Below are 18,717 nucleotides of genomic sequence, written 5' to 3'. Positions count from 1 at the left end.
AAGACTATGCTATTTTTGAGTCTCCAATGGCTTATATAAAGAAGTAAACTTACAAAAATACATGTTCTCCGACTTTAGCGGAGCTGGTAACTTTGCCTGTGGCACTGCAGCTACTACACTTGATGGGTTTTCTCCGATTTCCTGTACAAGGGTTATCTGAAAATTCCTCACTGTTTTACTGTGAGTCTTGATCACAGACTTCTGGATTCAGGTAATGATTGGTGAATATCAGCTCTCAACAGGGGAAAAACATACCCTTCTCACTTCTGATAGCCCGAAAGAGAACTTGAAAACCTAAAGACTCAAGGACCAGAAAAATATCCAAAACAGCAACCAACCTTATTAAATTCCACAATTTCTAGACCAATTTCACATTTGGAGGCCTTGAGTCATGATTTCAAGGTGTCCAACTGCTGCAATATTCAGCATTTGACAGAACCTCCCTGCAGAACACCACAGCAAGTTCCTTATGAAGTAAGGCAGAGCAGGAGTCATGAGGAGGGTGGCACTATCTGACAGAACATGGCACCTGGCATTCTTCAGCTTTCTCCGTTTCTCAGAGACACCCCAGATTTGTCCCTAAAAGGATGCTTTCCTTACTGACAGTGCTCTGCAGCTTCTGCCTGCAGGAATATACCGGAGATTTTGGAACTACTGCTGTGAATGTGTTATTTTATGAGGAGCCTTTCCCCCTCTGCACTGAGGGGAAGAACACAAGACAAAGTCAAACAAAGCTCTTATTCATTGCCTCAGCCCTTTAAGTCACACACCCCCATGCCTACGCATGCACACATAGACACACTTCAGCAAGAGCCTTCCTTGTGTGTGCTCGAACAAGCACAGCCCCAGGCAATGAAAGGAGAAAGGGCCCTCATAATTGTCATTTATCAATATTCATAAAGAACCTGCCTTAACCCCTCTTGTGTATGCTCAGGGAAAAAAACCAAAACCACAAAATGAAACGCAACCAAAATAAAAATAAAATGAAATAATCATCTCACTGCTCATTACCGCAGGGGATTTCCTCTCAATGTCACCACTGCCCTGCGCAGTAATTGGCATTATCTGTTACCTCTGAAGCCATAATAAGGTTTGCCACGGGGCATTTTCTGTAATCATATTTTTATTTGTCAGCTTGTGAGATGCAGACACCGAATATGAGCCCGACCAAAGCCGGAGCCCAGGGCCGGGAGGATGCGCGGCGCCAATCCCCGCTCCCGCCGGTGATGTCACGCCCAGCCAATGCGGCTCCCGCCAGCCCTCCCTCCGCTCCCACCCGCGGCTGCCGCTGCAGCATCCCCAACACCGACATCAAAGAGGCTCTTCCCGAGGAAACCAAGGATTTGTGACCTACCCAATACGTGCTCCCACATTCTTTCCGACAGAAAATACAGTCGGCACCGAATTAGCCGAGAGCTCTCCCACAGTAGGGAGGCAGGACATTCAAAAGGGACTATTGATTTGGGGCACCCAGCAGAGGTATCTTAAAGGCCCTGAATTCAGGAAAGTGGACACCCAGTATTAGGTGAATGGCAACTTAGGAAAAAAAAACAATCATCATCACCTCTGTCCAAAGAAAACCTCCCAGGCTTGGATGGTCTTAAACTGATGTCTGAGGAACCTCAAGTTCCTCTGCCATTTCTTGCACCGCTGCCGAGTGCGTCTGCTCCAGGCACTGCAGCGCAGCGCAGAGCCCTCAGAGCAAGCACAGAGGGAGAGCTGAAGTAGAAGCAATAATGCTGCATCACTGAGTTAACTGCTTGGCTTGCCAGCTCAGGCAAAGCAGCAAGGTAACACAGGATCCCACGAGATACCTCTGCATGGTGCTCAGTGTGCTGCACAGTTGCCTGTGGGTCCCTAGCCTGGCACAGTACTATGTACACACAGAAGTCCTCAGAGGACCCTACAGTGGGTTATCTATAAGCATTCTCCCGTGGACAAGCTATATCATAAAAACCCCATAAGTGACTGCACCACAGAGTAAGGTACATCAAATATTCTCCCATTGTTTCCAGTAAATAGAACAAGAACAGAAAGCACATACATTTTTAAAACAACACACAAACAGACTCAAGCTCTACGCCTATTCTACTTCCTTTTCTCAGCTGCTTGTTTGAAAACACCTCTCAGACAGAGGCTATCTCTCCACACAGGAGCAGCAAAAGCCTTTTACTGATGGGAGGATTGGGGAATCCTTCCTGAATCTTTGATTCAGGAATCCTGGTGCGTCAATGCATTTTGAGCAGTGAATGCTGACTGTGGTTACATACTCCTGTGAAAGTAAGCCACAGGTATTTCAGAGTGTTTTGGGAGGTACAGGAAGAAGATGGGACAATGATATGGGGCTGGGGATAGCAGACCATCAATCTATTCTGCCAGTACGTCAGAAGCACACACATTTAGTCATTAACCAAAGCAGAAGCCTTCATTTTTCAACGTGGTCATAACTGGATAACCTGGCTGATGAGATGATTTGTCATTTCACTGCCCCATGACAGGACAAGGTCAGGCTTCATTGCTTAGGAAAGCACATTAACTTCTATACTCACACGCATGCACACATATGTATTTATGCATGCTCTGATTTTCTGATAACTGTCTAGAATACAACACAGAATCTAATATAACACAGACCACACGAGTCTCAGAGTGACCTGGAGGGAGAGCTTATGATTTACTGCTAACTTATTCAGAACTAGATGCTAGTCAAGTGGGAGTTAGCAAGGAGACAGGGGATTTACTTATTAGCAAGACTACTGCCCACAATCCAATATGTTTAACAGAGGAAAATGGATTCCTCAAGAGAGAAAGGCACTCTGCCTTGAAGATTTCACATATTGTTAAACCTGCAGAGATGCCTGCCTGTCTGTCTGACATGAGACTCACCATGATCCTCACTCAGTTTATTAAAGTCTCCCAGATCAAGAGGTATTCATCATAAGCCCAAAGGACTAGCATGTATGTGCATATATGCCTTTTTTAGTACAAACTATCCCAATGGAGATTCAGATTTCTCCAGAATATTCATTTGGAAGAGTAAATAATTTCCCTTCAGTTTTACTTAAACATTTTCGCGTCTTCTTGGATTGGATTTCTAAGTATTAAGTCAACTAGGAAACAGAAACATGTATGCATGCAATCCACCAGTGGTTACACTGCCCAGTGTACATAAAAAATAACAGCTCTGCAACCTACCAAGGTTGTATGCTGGTTCTAAAATGGTCAGGATCACTCAGTGCAGTTGATTAGTGGGGAGGAATAATTGTGGAATTCATAGAATAAAACTGATCAGACATCTCTGCCAACAGAGTAAACTTAGATCTTCTAGTTAGGGCATGCAACCTGCTCTTGGCCTTTTTGGGAATTTCTCTGACTATTGTAACCCTGACTGTACCAGGTAGACATTGTCCTCAGGACTGTCTCACCCAGATCTACCACCTTTGAACTGTCTCTTCTGCTAACGGTACACTTTTCTCAATATATCCTCAAGAAAGGCTCTTCTTTCCATTTAGAAATATGCTTTCTTTCTGATTACTATTTCCTGTTGAAATGAGTCAGAGATGATGGGGGAGGGCTAAAAAAGCAAGTTAAATATTTAAGCATCCATTTTTGCTGTAGCCGTTTATGCTGGGGCCATCTGGTTTGTGAGTTTTCAGCACAGAACTGGGGGTACAGAAAATCCCTGTAAGGCTGCTGAGAAGTAACCACACAGTGATTATGCAAATCCAGCTACTGCAATATCTATCTGTGGCCCTTGGCCTCCTGGAGTTGGGGATCTATGGCTGGCTGTGGCTATGGAGAAGCAGTCACGCAGACATAATGTAGATGTTCTCCCTCAGCCAATCTAAATGCAAGGAGATGCATTTATGAGAGCAAGGAGCAGGCAGTTATGGGTCAGCAGCTATACAGAAACTCTTGTGCTCAGACTGATTACAACAACTTGATTTCAGTATAATTTAAATTACCTAAACTTGCTGGAGATGAAGGAGAAATCGGTCCAATTTAAAACACCACCTGATATCACAGGTTAAACCACACCTGACGGTTAAATAATATGATGGAATTAGAAAGTATAAGAAAATTCTTCCCTACTGGAAAGGAAATTAAAGGCAATGGTGACTCAAATGCCCAGAAGGGACTCAGTGAAGGTTGCCAAAAGCCAGCAGGTTTTCAAAAAATGAAGGAAGCCGTAAAATGACTTTGCTGTATTTGCAATTGTCCCAGGTTTCTTCAGGGATTCATTTTGATATAGTGTATATAATCTTAATTATTAGTAAGTGCCCCAAAAATTATGGAAATGAAACTGTTTTTCTTTGGTAGTTTTGGTTTTTCTGTTTAAAGCATTACCTGTGAATGAATTCTCCTCCAGTGAAAAATGACAGACAATCTTCTCCATGAAAAGTCCATCTGTGACTGGTACATTGTCTCATAGATGGTCAAGAATTAAAAAATACATCAGTATTTTACCCAATGCTTTTAGAGCTTTACATCATCAGTAATTTATCAGAAAGTAAAAATATCAAGGTAAGATCCCTTTATTATGTGCTTTTATGTAACAGGTAACTCCTGTGGAAATGGCTGTACTCACCATATTGAATGACTATGGCAGAAGTCTAAAGCAGAGATGATTTGTCGGAAGAACTTCCTGGCTTCTTTTGGTGTCAATCTTCCCTTTTTTACGAGATAGTCGAAGAGCTCCCCACCTGACACATGTTCTAGCACCAAATACCTAGAAAATAACAAAGCCAGGATTTGGTAAGTACGTGATCATATCAACCCCTTCACAGTCACACAGTTGTACACAAACACTTCTATTTACGGTCAAGGAGATCAACGCTTCTACATAGTGGTCAAGGAGAACGCTTCCAGAAATAACAGCAGAGGAGAATCAGAATTTTAAAATCAGGAGCGATTAGTATTTTTAACAGGGGTCCTGCAAACTTCAGACCTGACACTGTTGGATTCAGCGTCTAATATCATAGTGAGAGAGAATCAAGAAGCAAAAAGTTACTCAAAAGACCGGAGGGGAAGAAGAGAATAATCAGGAATAAGGTTCCACAGCAGCTCTTCAAGTTACAGTGGAGTAAGACTGTGTACCAGGAAGCCTCAGGTCCTTTAACCAAGCTGACAGTTCTTTCATAAAACAGCTGTAGCAAAGCTTCACTCAGAAAGAATCAGACAGATGTCAACAAATTAGAGCAAATTAAAAAAAAAGGTGAACCATGTAAATTATGGAAAAAAAAAACCCAACACGTGTGTAGCCTACATAAAAGATTCAGATTTTGCTGCTGAACACCAGTTATTTGCTGGAGTAGCTTCCTGTCCTTGCAACTCACATGTGAAAAATGTGACACTGAGTGAATAAATACGGCACGAAGGGGGCCTAAGAGCGATAGAGGAAATTCCAGGCCTCATATTGCACTCCTGGCAGTCATAGAGCAAAAAGTAAAACCTTCTTGCAAGGAAAGAACTTGTCATAGGTGGACCATCTTGTTGTAAGTTGGGGAAATGAAAGGCAGCCAAGCAGAGGAAAACAGTATAAATCTCTGGAAATGTTGCCGAGTAGTGGGAATGAAACAGTTTTTCCAGGAAAGTGGCAGGAACACCATCAACAAAACCACTTAAAAACAAACCAAATATAATATGGACTAAGAAAGAGGATTGCTTGAAATCTCCATAAACCTTTTCCATCTCTATTATGATTTTGGGGCCTAGTGTCTCCTTGCTTTTTTTGCTTCACACATGCTATTTTAATACAGAATGAAGAAATTACAGAGATGAGATAATTTACCCAGAATCTGAAATAACAAGTATAAACATCAGTGTAAAGCATCAATGTACAGGTGAACAGTGGATTCACACCTATGGCAATTTGTTTGCAAGACATCACCAGAAAACTTCCAAACAAGAATTAGTTATTTTTCCAAGTTTTGAATGTACTGCTCAGTCCCTGCCTCGCAACGGCACAGCAGACCAGGCTGAACTGTACGTGCACTATGATCCATCAATCCTGCTTTACAGTAGGATAGTTTTACTACCAGCATTAATCCACTTCTTCAAATTTGAGTGGACAATGAAAAATAATTAATCCAGAATACTGTCTTTTCTGTACCTCAAGCAGCATAACCTCCAAGGAAATTTCTGAATTTGAAATGGAAAGTGAAGAAGACTGTTATCAATTTGGAGTCATAATTATTACTGTTTTCAATGCTTCCAAAAAGATAGGACAGAAGAAGGACTAAAAGCAGTTCTGAGGAAAGTAAAACTGCCTTAATGATAATGGCATTAGCCTTGAAGTTGCAAAAGTGGAACCTGAGCTCCTGGTTAATCATCAGCTCCTGAGCAACTTCCATGTGTCAGTTCTCACCTAATATATGGAGAAAGCGCTTCCCTGACTTACAGAAATAAAGCAAAGTCTGCAGTAAGACAGACATTAATACTGTCTTCCAGTTAAATATGTATTAAAAAAAAGCACAAAAAGTGGACAACAAAATGAAATTATAAACTTTAGGGAATTTTTTATTTTCTGCATTTTTTATCAAAATAGAAACATTTACAAGAAATATGGTAATACTGAATTTTCCCCCTTTCATTAAAATGAGTAAAAAAAGAAAAATCTTAACTTGAAAATCACATTTGGAATATGTGGTTAATCTTCTCTCAAAGACAGATGAGTAGTTACTAGACTGTCTACTGAGTACACCTTGGTAACTTGGAGATCACTGTGTATTCACATTACATTTTTTGAGTAAGTCATTGAAATGCTCAGAAGAAAGCTGATATGCAGTAACCAGAGGCACTGGGGTATCCACATGGTCAAGTCCCAATCCTTGCTGCCTAAGCCTTGGCTAGGAGACAATCTGATAAGAGGGTTTGCTATATAATTCATTCTCTGTCTCACATTAGAGACAGATGTGGCTAACTATCCAATATGGCAGACTCAAGTCTGGCACAGAATCAATCCTAAGATTCTTCTTGACAGCTCCCTCTCTCACTGTGCCCAGCAGAAGCTGGATACCAGCAGTGCATCTTGCCCCCAAAATTCAAATTGCTAGCTGCTTTTCTTTTCTGGGACGTATATTACAAAGATGATTGCAGTTACAGGCATATAGAACACCCTCCACACTGCTTTCAAATGTGCAGTTTTGGAAAATTACAGACCCAGCATTTCTGTCACCCACAGCAGGAACTGCAAAGCAATTTATTTTCATCAACTTCATCTTATTAAAAACACTCAACAAAAATGGACTGACACGTTGTATGAGAAATAAAACAAATTGAAAGACAGGGAGCATTTACAAGGTTATTCATTTTTTGCTTGCCACCTAGAAGCACTAGATATAATAATGGAAATGAACAGGGGAGAGCATTTGAAAAAGATTTGTGCCTATGACAACTCAAGGGACACAGAGAAGCACAGCGACGATGTATTCTGATCTGACAAAGCCCCCAACGTGACATGAGTGAGAAGGATGACAAACACATTCCCCAGTGGATGAGTGCAAGATATAAATGCTGCAGGAATCACTCCACAAGTACTACGTGGCTACGTTGCAGCTAGGATTCCTGAGTTCAGATTTGCAGCTGGTCACCCGCCAACCCTGTTCCCGCTAGTATGACATGGGTTTTTTAGGATAGCCCCCAACTAGGAGATTTTCCATTAAACAAGGGCATAATTCAGCACCTGCCTCCATCTCTGTGCAAGCCAATGTTCTGCTGGCACAATTCATGGCACAGTAGCAGTACACTTGTTATTTCCAAACAGGACAGCAAGAGGGGTTTAAACATTTCCAAGTGTTGCACCGGTTCTATCACTGCACAGCTTACACAAACCCCACTAAGTGCTGTATATCTGTATGTATCCATCTGTGTATGTGTGAGTGTGCCTAAGTGACTCCACAGAAGAAGAGAATAAACACTCTGAAAAGCCAAACAGAAAAAGCAAGGGAAAGAACATTATTCCAGAGGCTGGAAAATAAGGCATACAGACACTACATCTTTCCTGAATCCATGGCACAGAAAAGAATCCAGATCTCCTGAGCTCACATCAGTGTCTAAAATCCTTTACTTTAGCAAAGTGCTATAGGATTGGAAGTATGCCAATGCCAGCTCTTGGAGGATCTAGGAGAAGGTAAATAACACGTAGCCTCTAGGGGTGAAAAACACTAAGAAGCATTTTCCCGAGTTTCCTTTCCCTTTTATCTTCCCCAGATATGACAGATTCTCATTTCACTATAGTACTACTTTTCCCATTTATTCTAAGCAAGCAAGTAAATTCTAAAAATCCTGGAACAGTAACCAGAACTACTCTCCTATTAGATTTAGAGATGAAAAGCAACTTATTGGTGAATGAAGCTTTTATTTTTTTTTTTTTAATCCTATCTATGTAAGATTGACAGCATCGGTCCTCCCATTGTGAAAACATAAGAAAACCCACTCTGTAAGAGCCATTGCAAGGAGGTTCAAGGAAAGGAAAGACCCAGCCTCTGGCTGGCGGCATGCACACTACATGCTGGGAGAATACAGAGAGGACCTATATTAGGACAAATGATGCTGTAAAAGCACTTAGGTTTCACATGTTGGATGCTCTGGACACATACCAGCTCTTCTAATCCTTGCATTTCACATGAGAGAAGCAAGTATTAACAAGCATTAACCTCCTGTTCTTTACTGATAGGGAACTGTGAAGCAAAGTGACTTGTCCGGAGTTACAGTCGCCCAGTATCAGAGCTGAGATTAGCAGCTGTGGTCCCTTGTGCCTTCTACTCCATGCTGTACCCACCACCAATTTCCCCTCTGCTTGCTACGACACTGGAAAAGCCAGAAAACATCAGGGTTCTGCAACTCAATATGAAACCAAGTGCATGCTAAAAATAAATTCCCGATTACTTTTCCTCACTAGATATATTCTTTATGAGGTCGCAAATATTTTCACAGGCCACAGTTTGCTTTCATAAAGACACCAAGGTCCACATCTTGTATCAGTATATTATGTCCCTGCTACAAGCCAAGACATGAAACTAAAAATCTCCGATTAAGTTTCAGAGCCTGAAGGAGACAAGACTTTGGTCTTTAAAAACAAAGAAGCTGAATACTAAATAGAAGAATAATTTTGTTGATTGGAGAGGAACAGAGAGATTGCATCCAGCAGCATTCTATCTATTCCCTTTGTCATTTCTCCATCTGCATCCCATCATTACCACCTCCTCAGTGAAAGATTCTGAATTCCTAACCTCAAATGACCCACTACATATCATATCAGAGATATGCACGCAGCTTATAAAAGCAAGTTCAGAATAATCCTAGGCTCTTTTGTTTCTTTTTAGTTCATTCCATTTACTCTTTCAGAAACCAAAACAGTAAAGAAGGCTTTTAGGGTAGGTGTTAACTTTGACTCAGGCTTTCTTCAGGTCCCTATGCCTTGGCTGTACTGGTATCTTTTATATGTTTTCTTTATTATACCTCTAAGATAAGGGTTTTCCTATCCATCCAGATAGATAAACTTTCATGTCTAATTTTAGCTAGATATCTTGTATCTGAATTAATTCATCATTATCTCTTTGATAAACACATTCTGGCTCCACTTTTGGTGATGCAAAATAGATATCAGACCATCACAGAAATATCATTTTCTTAGCCACTTTGACCACTCCTTCCATGCCTCCATCATCCTCCTTTTTTTATACTTCATCTAACATGAACTAGCTTCCTTCATTTCTTGTAGCCCCTTCTGTAAGCAATTTAGAATCTCTTCCTTGGCCTTTGTGGTTGAGTTCTGTCCCTGACCAGCCTTCAAAGCCAAGTTCTATCATCCACTTCTCAAATATCCAGGCAAACAATTCTGTGCTCTCGTAACATTCCCTCGACACTTGGAAGAGGATCACTGTTAATGACAGAGCCACATCATTGTTTTTCTTCAGCTCCTTCCTGAAGACTGTTTTATGCTGTGATGTTTGACAGCAGCTTGGACTTCCCCTTCAAAACAGCTGATTTGTGTTTTGGATTGTAAGCTGGATTTGTCCCATTCTTGTCCAGTGCCAGTACAGCAAGGACTTCTCAATGAGCAGTACTGTTGCTCTACACTATTATGAAGACATCACTTAAAACAGCAAAAAAGACACTTTTTGTTATTATTTCTCCTTTCCACCTGGTGGACTATGCTACAACTTGTTAAAAGGTACCTTTGCCCAAGCCCTAGGGAGCTTTAAAGAATAAGTCACAGAGCCCTCACTGAGGCAAGGCAGCTACATGCTACCTACAAGTCAGAACTGTAACTAAAAGAACGGGCTGGCTCTGAGCAATGCCTGGAAAAATGCTGTTAAAGAAAGACTAACTGGCACAGAGAACACCAGGACCATGCACTACCAGATATTCCTGGCAAAATAACAAACATACCAGATCTGTAAAGAATGAAAAGCTGTCTCTTAGCCATTAGCAAAAATGGTGTTAAATACTAAAATTCTTGCCAGATGGATTGCCTGAAGCAGCCCATCACTGTGTGGGTAAGCAGCTCTTGTTTTCTCAGGACAATTTACAAGACATTCACAGCTACAACAATTAGGTCCTCTGGGGCAATACAAATGTATTTATTATTATAAAAGTGTTAAATGGAGAGAGATCTCTAGATGAAAGCTCATGTTGAAACACAAACTATTTCAGGTAAGCATTATAAATACAACAAAAGACAGACTACCAAGAAACATTCTCTGATGCTCTAGGAATGGTAGCCAATTCACAGAGTTTCTTGTTTTGGTCAGGCAAGAGAAGGTTTATTTATGAGTGCTTGCAATTAGGGGTGTAGTGGGGAACCAGTTAATAATTTATTTTTTATTAAATGGTGTGACATTTACATATAATGCACAACCTTGCTTAAACCTAAACAAGCAGGTTCTTCTTCATAAGTCTGAATGTACCACTGGGTACCATCACGCACCACTGGCTGATGTCCTAGAACTCTTACTGTGCCAGAATTAGATTAGATATTCATTTGGCACTAGCTAGTTTTTAAGATGCACAACTTCAGGTGTGCGCTCCAGCAAGATGTAAAACCCAGATGCAGTTATACAGAAAGACACACACACAAATACATAAAAAACACCGGAAGAATCCCTGTTTGCTTCCTCTGCACTCAAGAGTTTAGCATTTTGTGACGCCTATGGGTAAGACATACGATAAAATGACCACGCCTGCCGAGAAGCTCACTACATTTCAAAGCTCTGGTGCATCAGCAAGGGATCTATTGGAAATAGCAGACTGACAAAGAAAAGCCTCTAGAAGAAAAAAACCCTGGTGATTCCTCTTCCATGCTACCACCCTACTTGCAAAATGTCCTTCCATACATATATATATGACTGAACATATGCGTAACACAGAAGAGGTTAAAAGTTGCCCAGCCCAGGCTGACACGCTCTGTAGTTCTTTGACAGCTTTTTCTCTGCGCTGTTTTCTATTGATTAAATAACCTCTATCAGATATTAAGCCCCTTGTTATTGGCACAGTCTATAAATTATTCAGAAGTTATATAAATTCTTATGGCGGGCATGAATTTTTAAACCCTAATTTGGCACTGGGCCACAAGCTCTATGTTTTTTTATTTTTTTTCCTTGCCTGCAAGAAAATGTGCATGCATTATATGTCTTTTTTTCTAAAAGACAATTTTAACTCTAGTTTCCATGTTTGAATGGAGATTATATTTGATTGTTCATTACATTTGGATATGACCAGGTTATGGCTTTTGGGGAAAAGAGGTAGTAGAAGACTACACAGTTGCGTTCTGTATCTTTGATTTGTTTGGGTTGAAAAGTGTTTTGAGTAGCACCTTCATGGTGTGTAGTTACGTATGCCAAAGTACTGCAGCAGCCATCCTATCTGGCACATGATATGGAATGGATCTAGCCAGAGGGATCCTCAGCACAGGTCGGGAAGAGCTGAGACAACACCCATCAGGTCACTGCTGCAATTCTGCTAGTGACCGTATACTTTGGAGTTTTCTTCTTCAGAGCTAAGTGGCCTTTGCTGTAACAACTAGGGCCCAGAGACACATAAGTCTGCCTACCAAATTCTAAAAGAGAAGTTAGGCATTTGAATACACTGTTATTCTCAAGCTCCATCTCCCCTTGCTCATGTCACATGGGCCTGTTTTCTCCCAAGCCCAGCCATCATGGCCTAGAAGGTATCCAAGTACATCAGGCAGTGAGCAGAAGATAAAGTCAGGCTTTTGGGTAGAGCTTATAAAGACTGCATTGCACAGGGTGCAGCATTAATCATCACCACCACCCCTGTGCAAGCCAGGCTGGCATCCCTCCTGCAAATGCTGACACCTGCCCTTGTTGCAGCATCCGCTCCCCTTCCTGGCTTCTATCCAGCTCCTTGTCCAGCCCACCCTGAACTCAAAACTTCACGTGCACTGGCTCCACTCCTACTGCTGACTGGTTTTCCTTTGACTACACATGCTTGTAGTTCCAGACAGTACTAAAACATGTCAAGAGCACAAGACAAGGGGTCAAAGTAGCTGGTTACTAATATTTCTCTTTGTTCTAATCAAGGCTCAGATAGAATGCCATTTTGCCTTCCAATCCTGCTTTGTTTTCTTTCCCTGTATTCACAGCACCTGACACCCCACAGCCTGACCACCAAGAAGCATACCTACCACAAAATTTATTTTCAGTGCTGGACCCTTGGAGCCACTCCAACTTTCTGAACCCTCATTCTGCCTTTAGATAGGTTTCCCTGCAGATTGATTGAATGTCAAAGTCTTTGCCTACCACTAACAGAAGAACACATAGTGCCTCTTTTTTCCTCTTTCTTGCATCCTCTGGCACCTCACAATTAGTTCAACAAAAATAAACAGAATTACAGGAAAACCCTGCAGGAGAGGACTGGCAGCACAAAGGCCTCTGCGGACACCACCAGAGTTGTACATCTTCAACTCCTGCTGTCAGCTGATCTTGTATAAACCAGAAACTTAAGTTGTGCGTGGGTAGGAGGCCGTTTTAATTTTGTTATCTGGCTCATTGTGATGCACCTTCACCTCTGTAATCAGGAGGTGGTGTGTTGTGTACATTGCAGTGAGGCTTGGGCCCTTGCCCAGCGATAGCATTGTACTACTGAAGGATGAGAAAGGTACTTCTACTTAGAGAAGGTGCTGATGAATGCATGGTACACTTCAGAGAACAATAGCCTGGCATCCACTCCTTCTCTCAAAACAGATTCTTGCTTAAAATGCTGATCAAGTTGGACAAGATAGAGATTTAAAATAAACGCTGCCAAAAAATTTGAAAATTTGAAATCTTAAATGTGAAGATTTCAAAATTAATCAGTATAAATCTACACACAAATATCTGTATGCACCCAGAAACAGAAATTTACAGATATATATATATAGCTAGATAGAGATATAGATATATAAACATGGATGGAAAGGCAATAGAGAAATATCAGTATAAACATCCAAAAGAAAACATGGAGTGGTCCTAGTATGGTATTTTTCTATTTTATTTCTGCTCCCCACCAAACCCCTGGCAATTTAAACTAAATAGCTAATCAAATGAGTTCAAAACAGATAATGCCACCTCCGTTGGGGGTTCTGCAATAGAACTGTATCAGTTAGCTTTATCCTCTCTGGAACGGCAAGTTCCATCTACTGTGGACTGTATGATAGCACTTAGTTTGCTATGCTAACAGCTCCTCCAACAGTGGGACAATTGCTTTTCTATGATCAAAACAAAAGCTAACTGTACTGCATAAAACACAGTAAATGAAATGCAGTAAATATATATAACAGAGATTTAAGAATAAAGCATAAGATTTCTTCCTAGAAAACATCCGAGCCAGTCCTTTCATGAAGGACTGGGCTTTGCATGTTTCCTCTTCTTTAATCCTCAACAAGTCTGCTAATGAGAAACTCCTGCTCATTCACAGTGGTAGTGCTGCTAACAGTGTACGAACTCCACCTTCCTCTCCAGTCGCTACACAAACACTGTGTAGGGTCAGTTCAGGAAAGACCTTTTCTATACACAGCACAGAGAAAATAGGACCACCACCCAGGTTCACACAGTTCACATGCAATGCAGAAACCGTGTGACCAAAGGAGTGTGTCCCCTCTGATGATAGGCATTACAGAACACACAGAAACTTTGTTACTGACTTGCTCAGTCCCTTAGTTCATTAGTACACACCCCACTCCTGGAAGTGTCCAAGGTCAGGTTGGATGGGGCTCTGAGCAACCTGAGCTAATCAAAGGTGTCCCTGCCCATGGCAGGCAGGTTGGAACTAAATCATTTAAGGTCCCTTCCAAACAAACCCGTTCTGTGATGATTCCATGATTTACATTACCCTAAAATTCCTGACTATCTGAACTTCATTACTCAAAATGACTGGTGCACACACAAATTTTGGTAGCTCACTGATCATGTCCTGTACCAGGCCACTTTGACTCATTCTTGATATTTAAAATTGGAGGACGATCCCCCTTCCTGGATGTTTTGTCTATTAACATTATATGATGGGAGAGAGGGAGGCATTGATCGTCTATGGTTATTTCTAAATTATCTATTACTGTGGACTCCCAACCTTGCTTGAAGGCCATCAGCGTCATCGTACAACAAACACAAAATAATTCACCTGTCAGTAATACTGCTCGTTTAGCCAACAAAATGTATATCTGAGATGGTACATCAGCACACTTACAGAGAGACTCAGTGCAACCATGTTTTCCCCCACGCTCCTAGATCTATAGTCCACAGTCTTACTAAATAAGATAACTCAAAATGCTGGATAAAGAGCATTTAGAGCATTAAATCTTAGATCTCATAGCTTTCTCCATCTCTCCAACCATCTTGGCAAAAAGAACCCGACTAAAACAAACAGAGAAAGACTGCTTGGCTAACACACATATGCTAACAGATTTTTATTATTATTTTTTAAAACTCATTTTCAGTGTTAAATAAACTGTGGAAAAAGGATTTGATTCATGGTTGCATTAGGAATCTACTCAACCAAAGCCCCTTGTCACAAATTAAATCATAAACTAAAAGTCAAACATGATTTGTGAAATTAACATTTATCGAGGAAATACTCCCCAGCGCTGCGTTGTGATTAGTCTCTGGCTTCTGAAATATCACCCATAATTCATGAGCTCCTCTGAAACCATGCCACTGCTGTTACTGCTGAGATGGCATGCATGATGGAAAGGTGCTGCCACCACCAGAGAGCAATCCCTTTTTTTGATGCTGGTGATAACCAGAGGTCACCATGTCTATTACTTGGGAAAGTACATGCACACACACTTCTCGGCCCCCACACGCTTGTAATACCTCACCCCTCCATAGGCACTCTCTTCCACGTCTCAGATTTATCCAAGGCCACAGCTGTTTCTAATTCTGAACATGGAAGCTTGGCAGGAGCTCTGCATTGTGCCCTTTCTTTAAAATAGTGACTAATAAAAAATGAAACATAATTAACAGTCATTGGTTCTTTCAGAATCAGTGTCTTTCAGCAGAGGGTGCCTTTTCAGGGGGATTCAGACAGCTTAATCTTACAGGCAAAGGAGCTACAGCACAAAGCAGACTTAGTGATTGTTAAAGGCTAAATGGTCACTGGGAAAGCATGCTTTGGAGCCCAACATTTTTAGAAGCCAGGATATCCAGATACAGCTTAAAGATATGGGATGCTTTTCTTTTCAAGGTGATCTTCATCAGGAAGATATTTTTCTGCCAAGAAATGCAGTATTTTTTTTGAAATAATGGTGTAACACCATCCCCACTGCTCTGAGCACTAGATATCTTTCACAAGGAGTAGAACAGCCCCCAAGTCTTTTGGAGTAAAGAAGGAGAGGTCAGTTCAGCTGCTGGCTGCACAGGCATCTAGAGCATTAATAAAGCTTCAGCAGCTTTAAAACACATCCCCTCATGGCCCTTCTCCTGCATGTATTCATACATTGTCACTGCTGCTAAAGTATACCACACCTATCTGGAACACATCAGCTCTACGCTATGTTTATGTTAAGTGTGTGCATACCTAGGATTACACAACATAGAAACAAATAAAGATCACAAAGAGGAATATTTTCTCTATCTTAATCAAAAGAAAGCCTTGGGCCTCATCCTACCCCCCCGTTAAACCAGAATACAGAGGAATGCACTTTCACCAACGGTGCCTCTCTTTTCAGGATTAAAGGAAAACTTACTCCCTGTAAAGCCTGATATTCCACTGCTACCCTTCTGCACACAGAAAAGGCTGTGTTAGATCTGGGCCTCTGTCCTCAGCTGGGGTAAACTGGGCTTCATGGAGCCATGACCATTTATGCCACTGAGGACAGAGCACTGAGCATGCAGCTCTGAGAACACCTGAGCCAGCTTCCACCCAGTGCCTGCACAAGCTCTTTCTGGCAACTGCATTTCACTGTGGATAGCAGGCTCTGCCCCAAAGGAGTGTGGGGAATCCAAAAGAAATTACTGCCTGCTCTACTAAGCTAACCCTTAGGCAAAGAGGTCTCACTTCTCAGAACAGGAATTCATTGCTCCAGTAACAAGACTGGCTGAATAGTCCATAAGGGACTGTTACTTCCATTCAACACACTTTCTTTAAATAAACAGTCATTCCCTTCTTGTGTTGTGACATTAAAAAGAAGTCAGCAATGGATAGTGGCTTTTAAAAACTGTTTAACCTTCCTTTAACCACTCTCTTCTACTTGTAATAACCTGTTAAAAAGCTGAAAATAACACTAAGTTCCCTACTGGGTCACCATTTTCCATTTGGAGAACATTGATTTTTTTTCCTGTTGCACCGAGATTAATGTGGCCTGTTTGTTTGACAACAGATTCAACATATCTAGTGCCCTAAATAAAGCTAAAATGCTTGTCTGTGGACAACATCCCTGTCTAGCACTGGTAATGATCTTGGGAAAAAAAATCTTAAAAAAAAAAAAAGCTTTGCTACATAACTGTTACTACTGAACCATCAGGAGATTTCACTGGCCCTTAAAACCAAAAACTGTTATTGATCGGGAAAATTTAAAACACTTTTAATGAGAGTTGAGGGTTTCAATGAAAACTGTTAGGCAAAGGAGGTTATCCAAATTATACACTGTAAGACTATTACAGCTTTGATTCAAAATGGTTCCAGATCTTACACGTACAAACCTTTCTCCTCTTTTGCTGTTTGATAGAAAATATTGGTTTGTCCTCTCTCCTCCATTTTAAGTAAAAAAAGAAACAGCATATAAGTAAAGGCTCACTCCAAAGAAGACACTGAGGTGCTGGAGCACGTCCACAGAGGGACAACAGAGCTGATGAAGGGTCTGGAGCACAAGTCTTATGAGAAGTGGCTGAGGGAGCTGGGGCTGTTTAGCCTGGAGAGGAGGATGCTCAGGGGTGACCTTATCACTCCCTACAACTACCTGAAAGGAGGCTGTAGACAGGTTGGTCTCTTGTCCCAGTTAACAAGTGACAGGATTAGGGGAAATGGCCTTAAGCTGCAACCAAGGGAGGTTTGGATTGGATATCAGGAAAAATTTCTTCACTGAAAGAATGGTCAGGCATTGAAACAGGCTGTTTCATTTCCAGGGAAATGGTGGAATCACCATCCCTGGAAATGTTCAAAAAACATGTGGACCTGGCACCCAGGGAGATGGTTTAGTGGTGAGTATGGTGGCACCGGGTTAATGGTTGGATGATGATGTTAGATATATTTTCTAATCTTAATGATTCTATGAAAGTACAGAGAAAATGAGAAAAACCAGGGAAATAATGAGTGTTCATTCCTCATCCAAGTACCAAATATCACACAGACACCAGCAGAGGGTGAAAACACACCTGTTCCATTCTTCCAGAAATGTTACCAAGTTCCAAACCCCTGATCTCCCTCCCTTCCTTCCTCCTTCCCTTCCCTTTTCTCTGGCAAAAGCCAGTAATACCTACAAATATTTTTTATTTTCGTAAACATCATGCAGCTTTAAAACGTGGGGATGTTCTATCAACTTCAGGATGGCTATTTCCCGCTCCACCTGGAAGAAAGAAAAAGAAACAGAGAAGGTTAGAAGCTTGGTCTCAGAATACATTAGATATCATCACACATTTTCTTCTCATTTATTCATTTTCCACTCCTCTTTATACGCAGAGGATATGGAAAATTGTAACAATGCATCTTATTTAGCACTCACGTAACTTAAGAAAAATTCAATTTTTTCAGTCTCAGCACTCCCTGCCCTGCAGAACAGAAAACCAGCAAAATTTCAAGGTTGAAGGAAAAGTCCCAAATCTACAACAGAAAATTAGCTGTGGGAGTTAAATGAGCATTCAAGGCTGCTCCTGCCTCACAATCCAAAGCCAATGACATATTCTCAAAGCACAGAAACTCTTAAGATGTCATGTAGGGCTCTCCTGACCTTCCACAGCCATGTTGCACTATGTATTGCATACTCAACTAATATACCCATCCTGAAGAACTTGCCATGTATGCAGGGGAGAAGACAAACAGGAATGTGAATTTATAGCTGCAGAACTGAGACACAGAAAGGGAAAGAAATATAAGAAGTGACATAAGAAGTACAAGGCACAACAAGAAATTAAGCCAGATTACTGGAGATGCCAGTGTTCAGAGCCTTAAGCGTAAGACTGTACTTTCTCTTAATTCCCAGTCTGTCCAAGTATGGCTACTTCTAAGAGAATGTCTTCAACACGGAGTTAACAAGTTGTGACTAAGTCCCTGTAATTAGTG

The 18,717-nt window shown here is 41.2% G+C and overlaps 1 protein-coding gene across 10 annotated transcripts in view; it reads right to left on the bottom strand.

The window, feature by feature from the left end:
* BRSK2 (BR serine/threonine kinase 2) overlaps positions 1 to 18,717 on the bottom strand; it is a 320,754-nt gene that overhangs the window by 91,344 nt on the left and 210,693 nt on the right. For all 10 annotated transcript variants that reach the window (XM_017812769.1, XM_017812798.1, XM_017812814.1 and 7 more), the window contains exons 3-4: positions 17,919 to 18,004; positions 4,589 to 4,729 (exon numbers count right to left, since the gene is read on the bottom strand). In XM_017812769.1, the coding sequence (XP_017668258.1) occupies positions 4,589 to 4,729; positions 17,919 to 18,004 (227 nt within the window). The remainder of the gene's footprint in view (positions 1 to 4,588; positions 4,730 to 17,918; positions 18,005 to 18,717) is intronic.

The sequence above is a fragment of the Lepidothrix coronata genome, unplaced genomic scaffold (genome assembly GCF_001604755.1).
Source record: "Lepidothrix coronata isolate B3197 unplaced genomic scaffold, Lepidothrix_coronata-1.0 Scaffold1, whole genome shotgun sequence".
Lineage (NCBI taxonomy): Eukaryota > Metazoa > Chordata > Aves > Passeriformes > Pipridae > Lepidothrix > Lepidothrix coronata.
The sequence above is the reverse complement of the archived record's forward strand: the minus strand, read 5'-3'. Positions and strand labels throughout refer to the sequence as shown.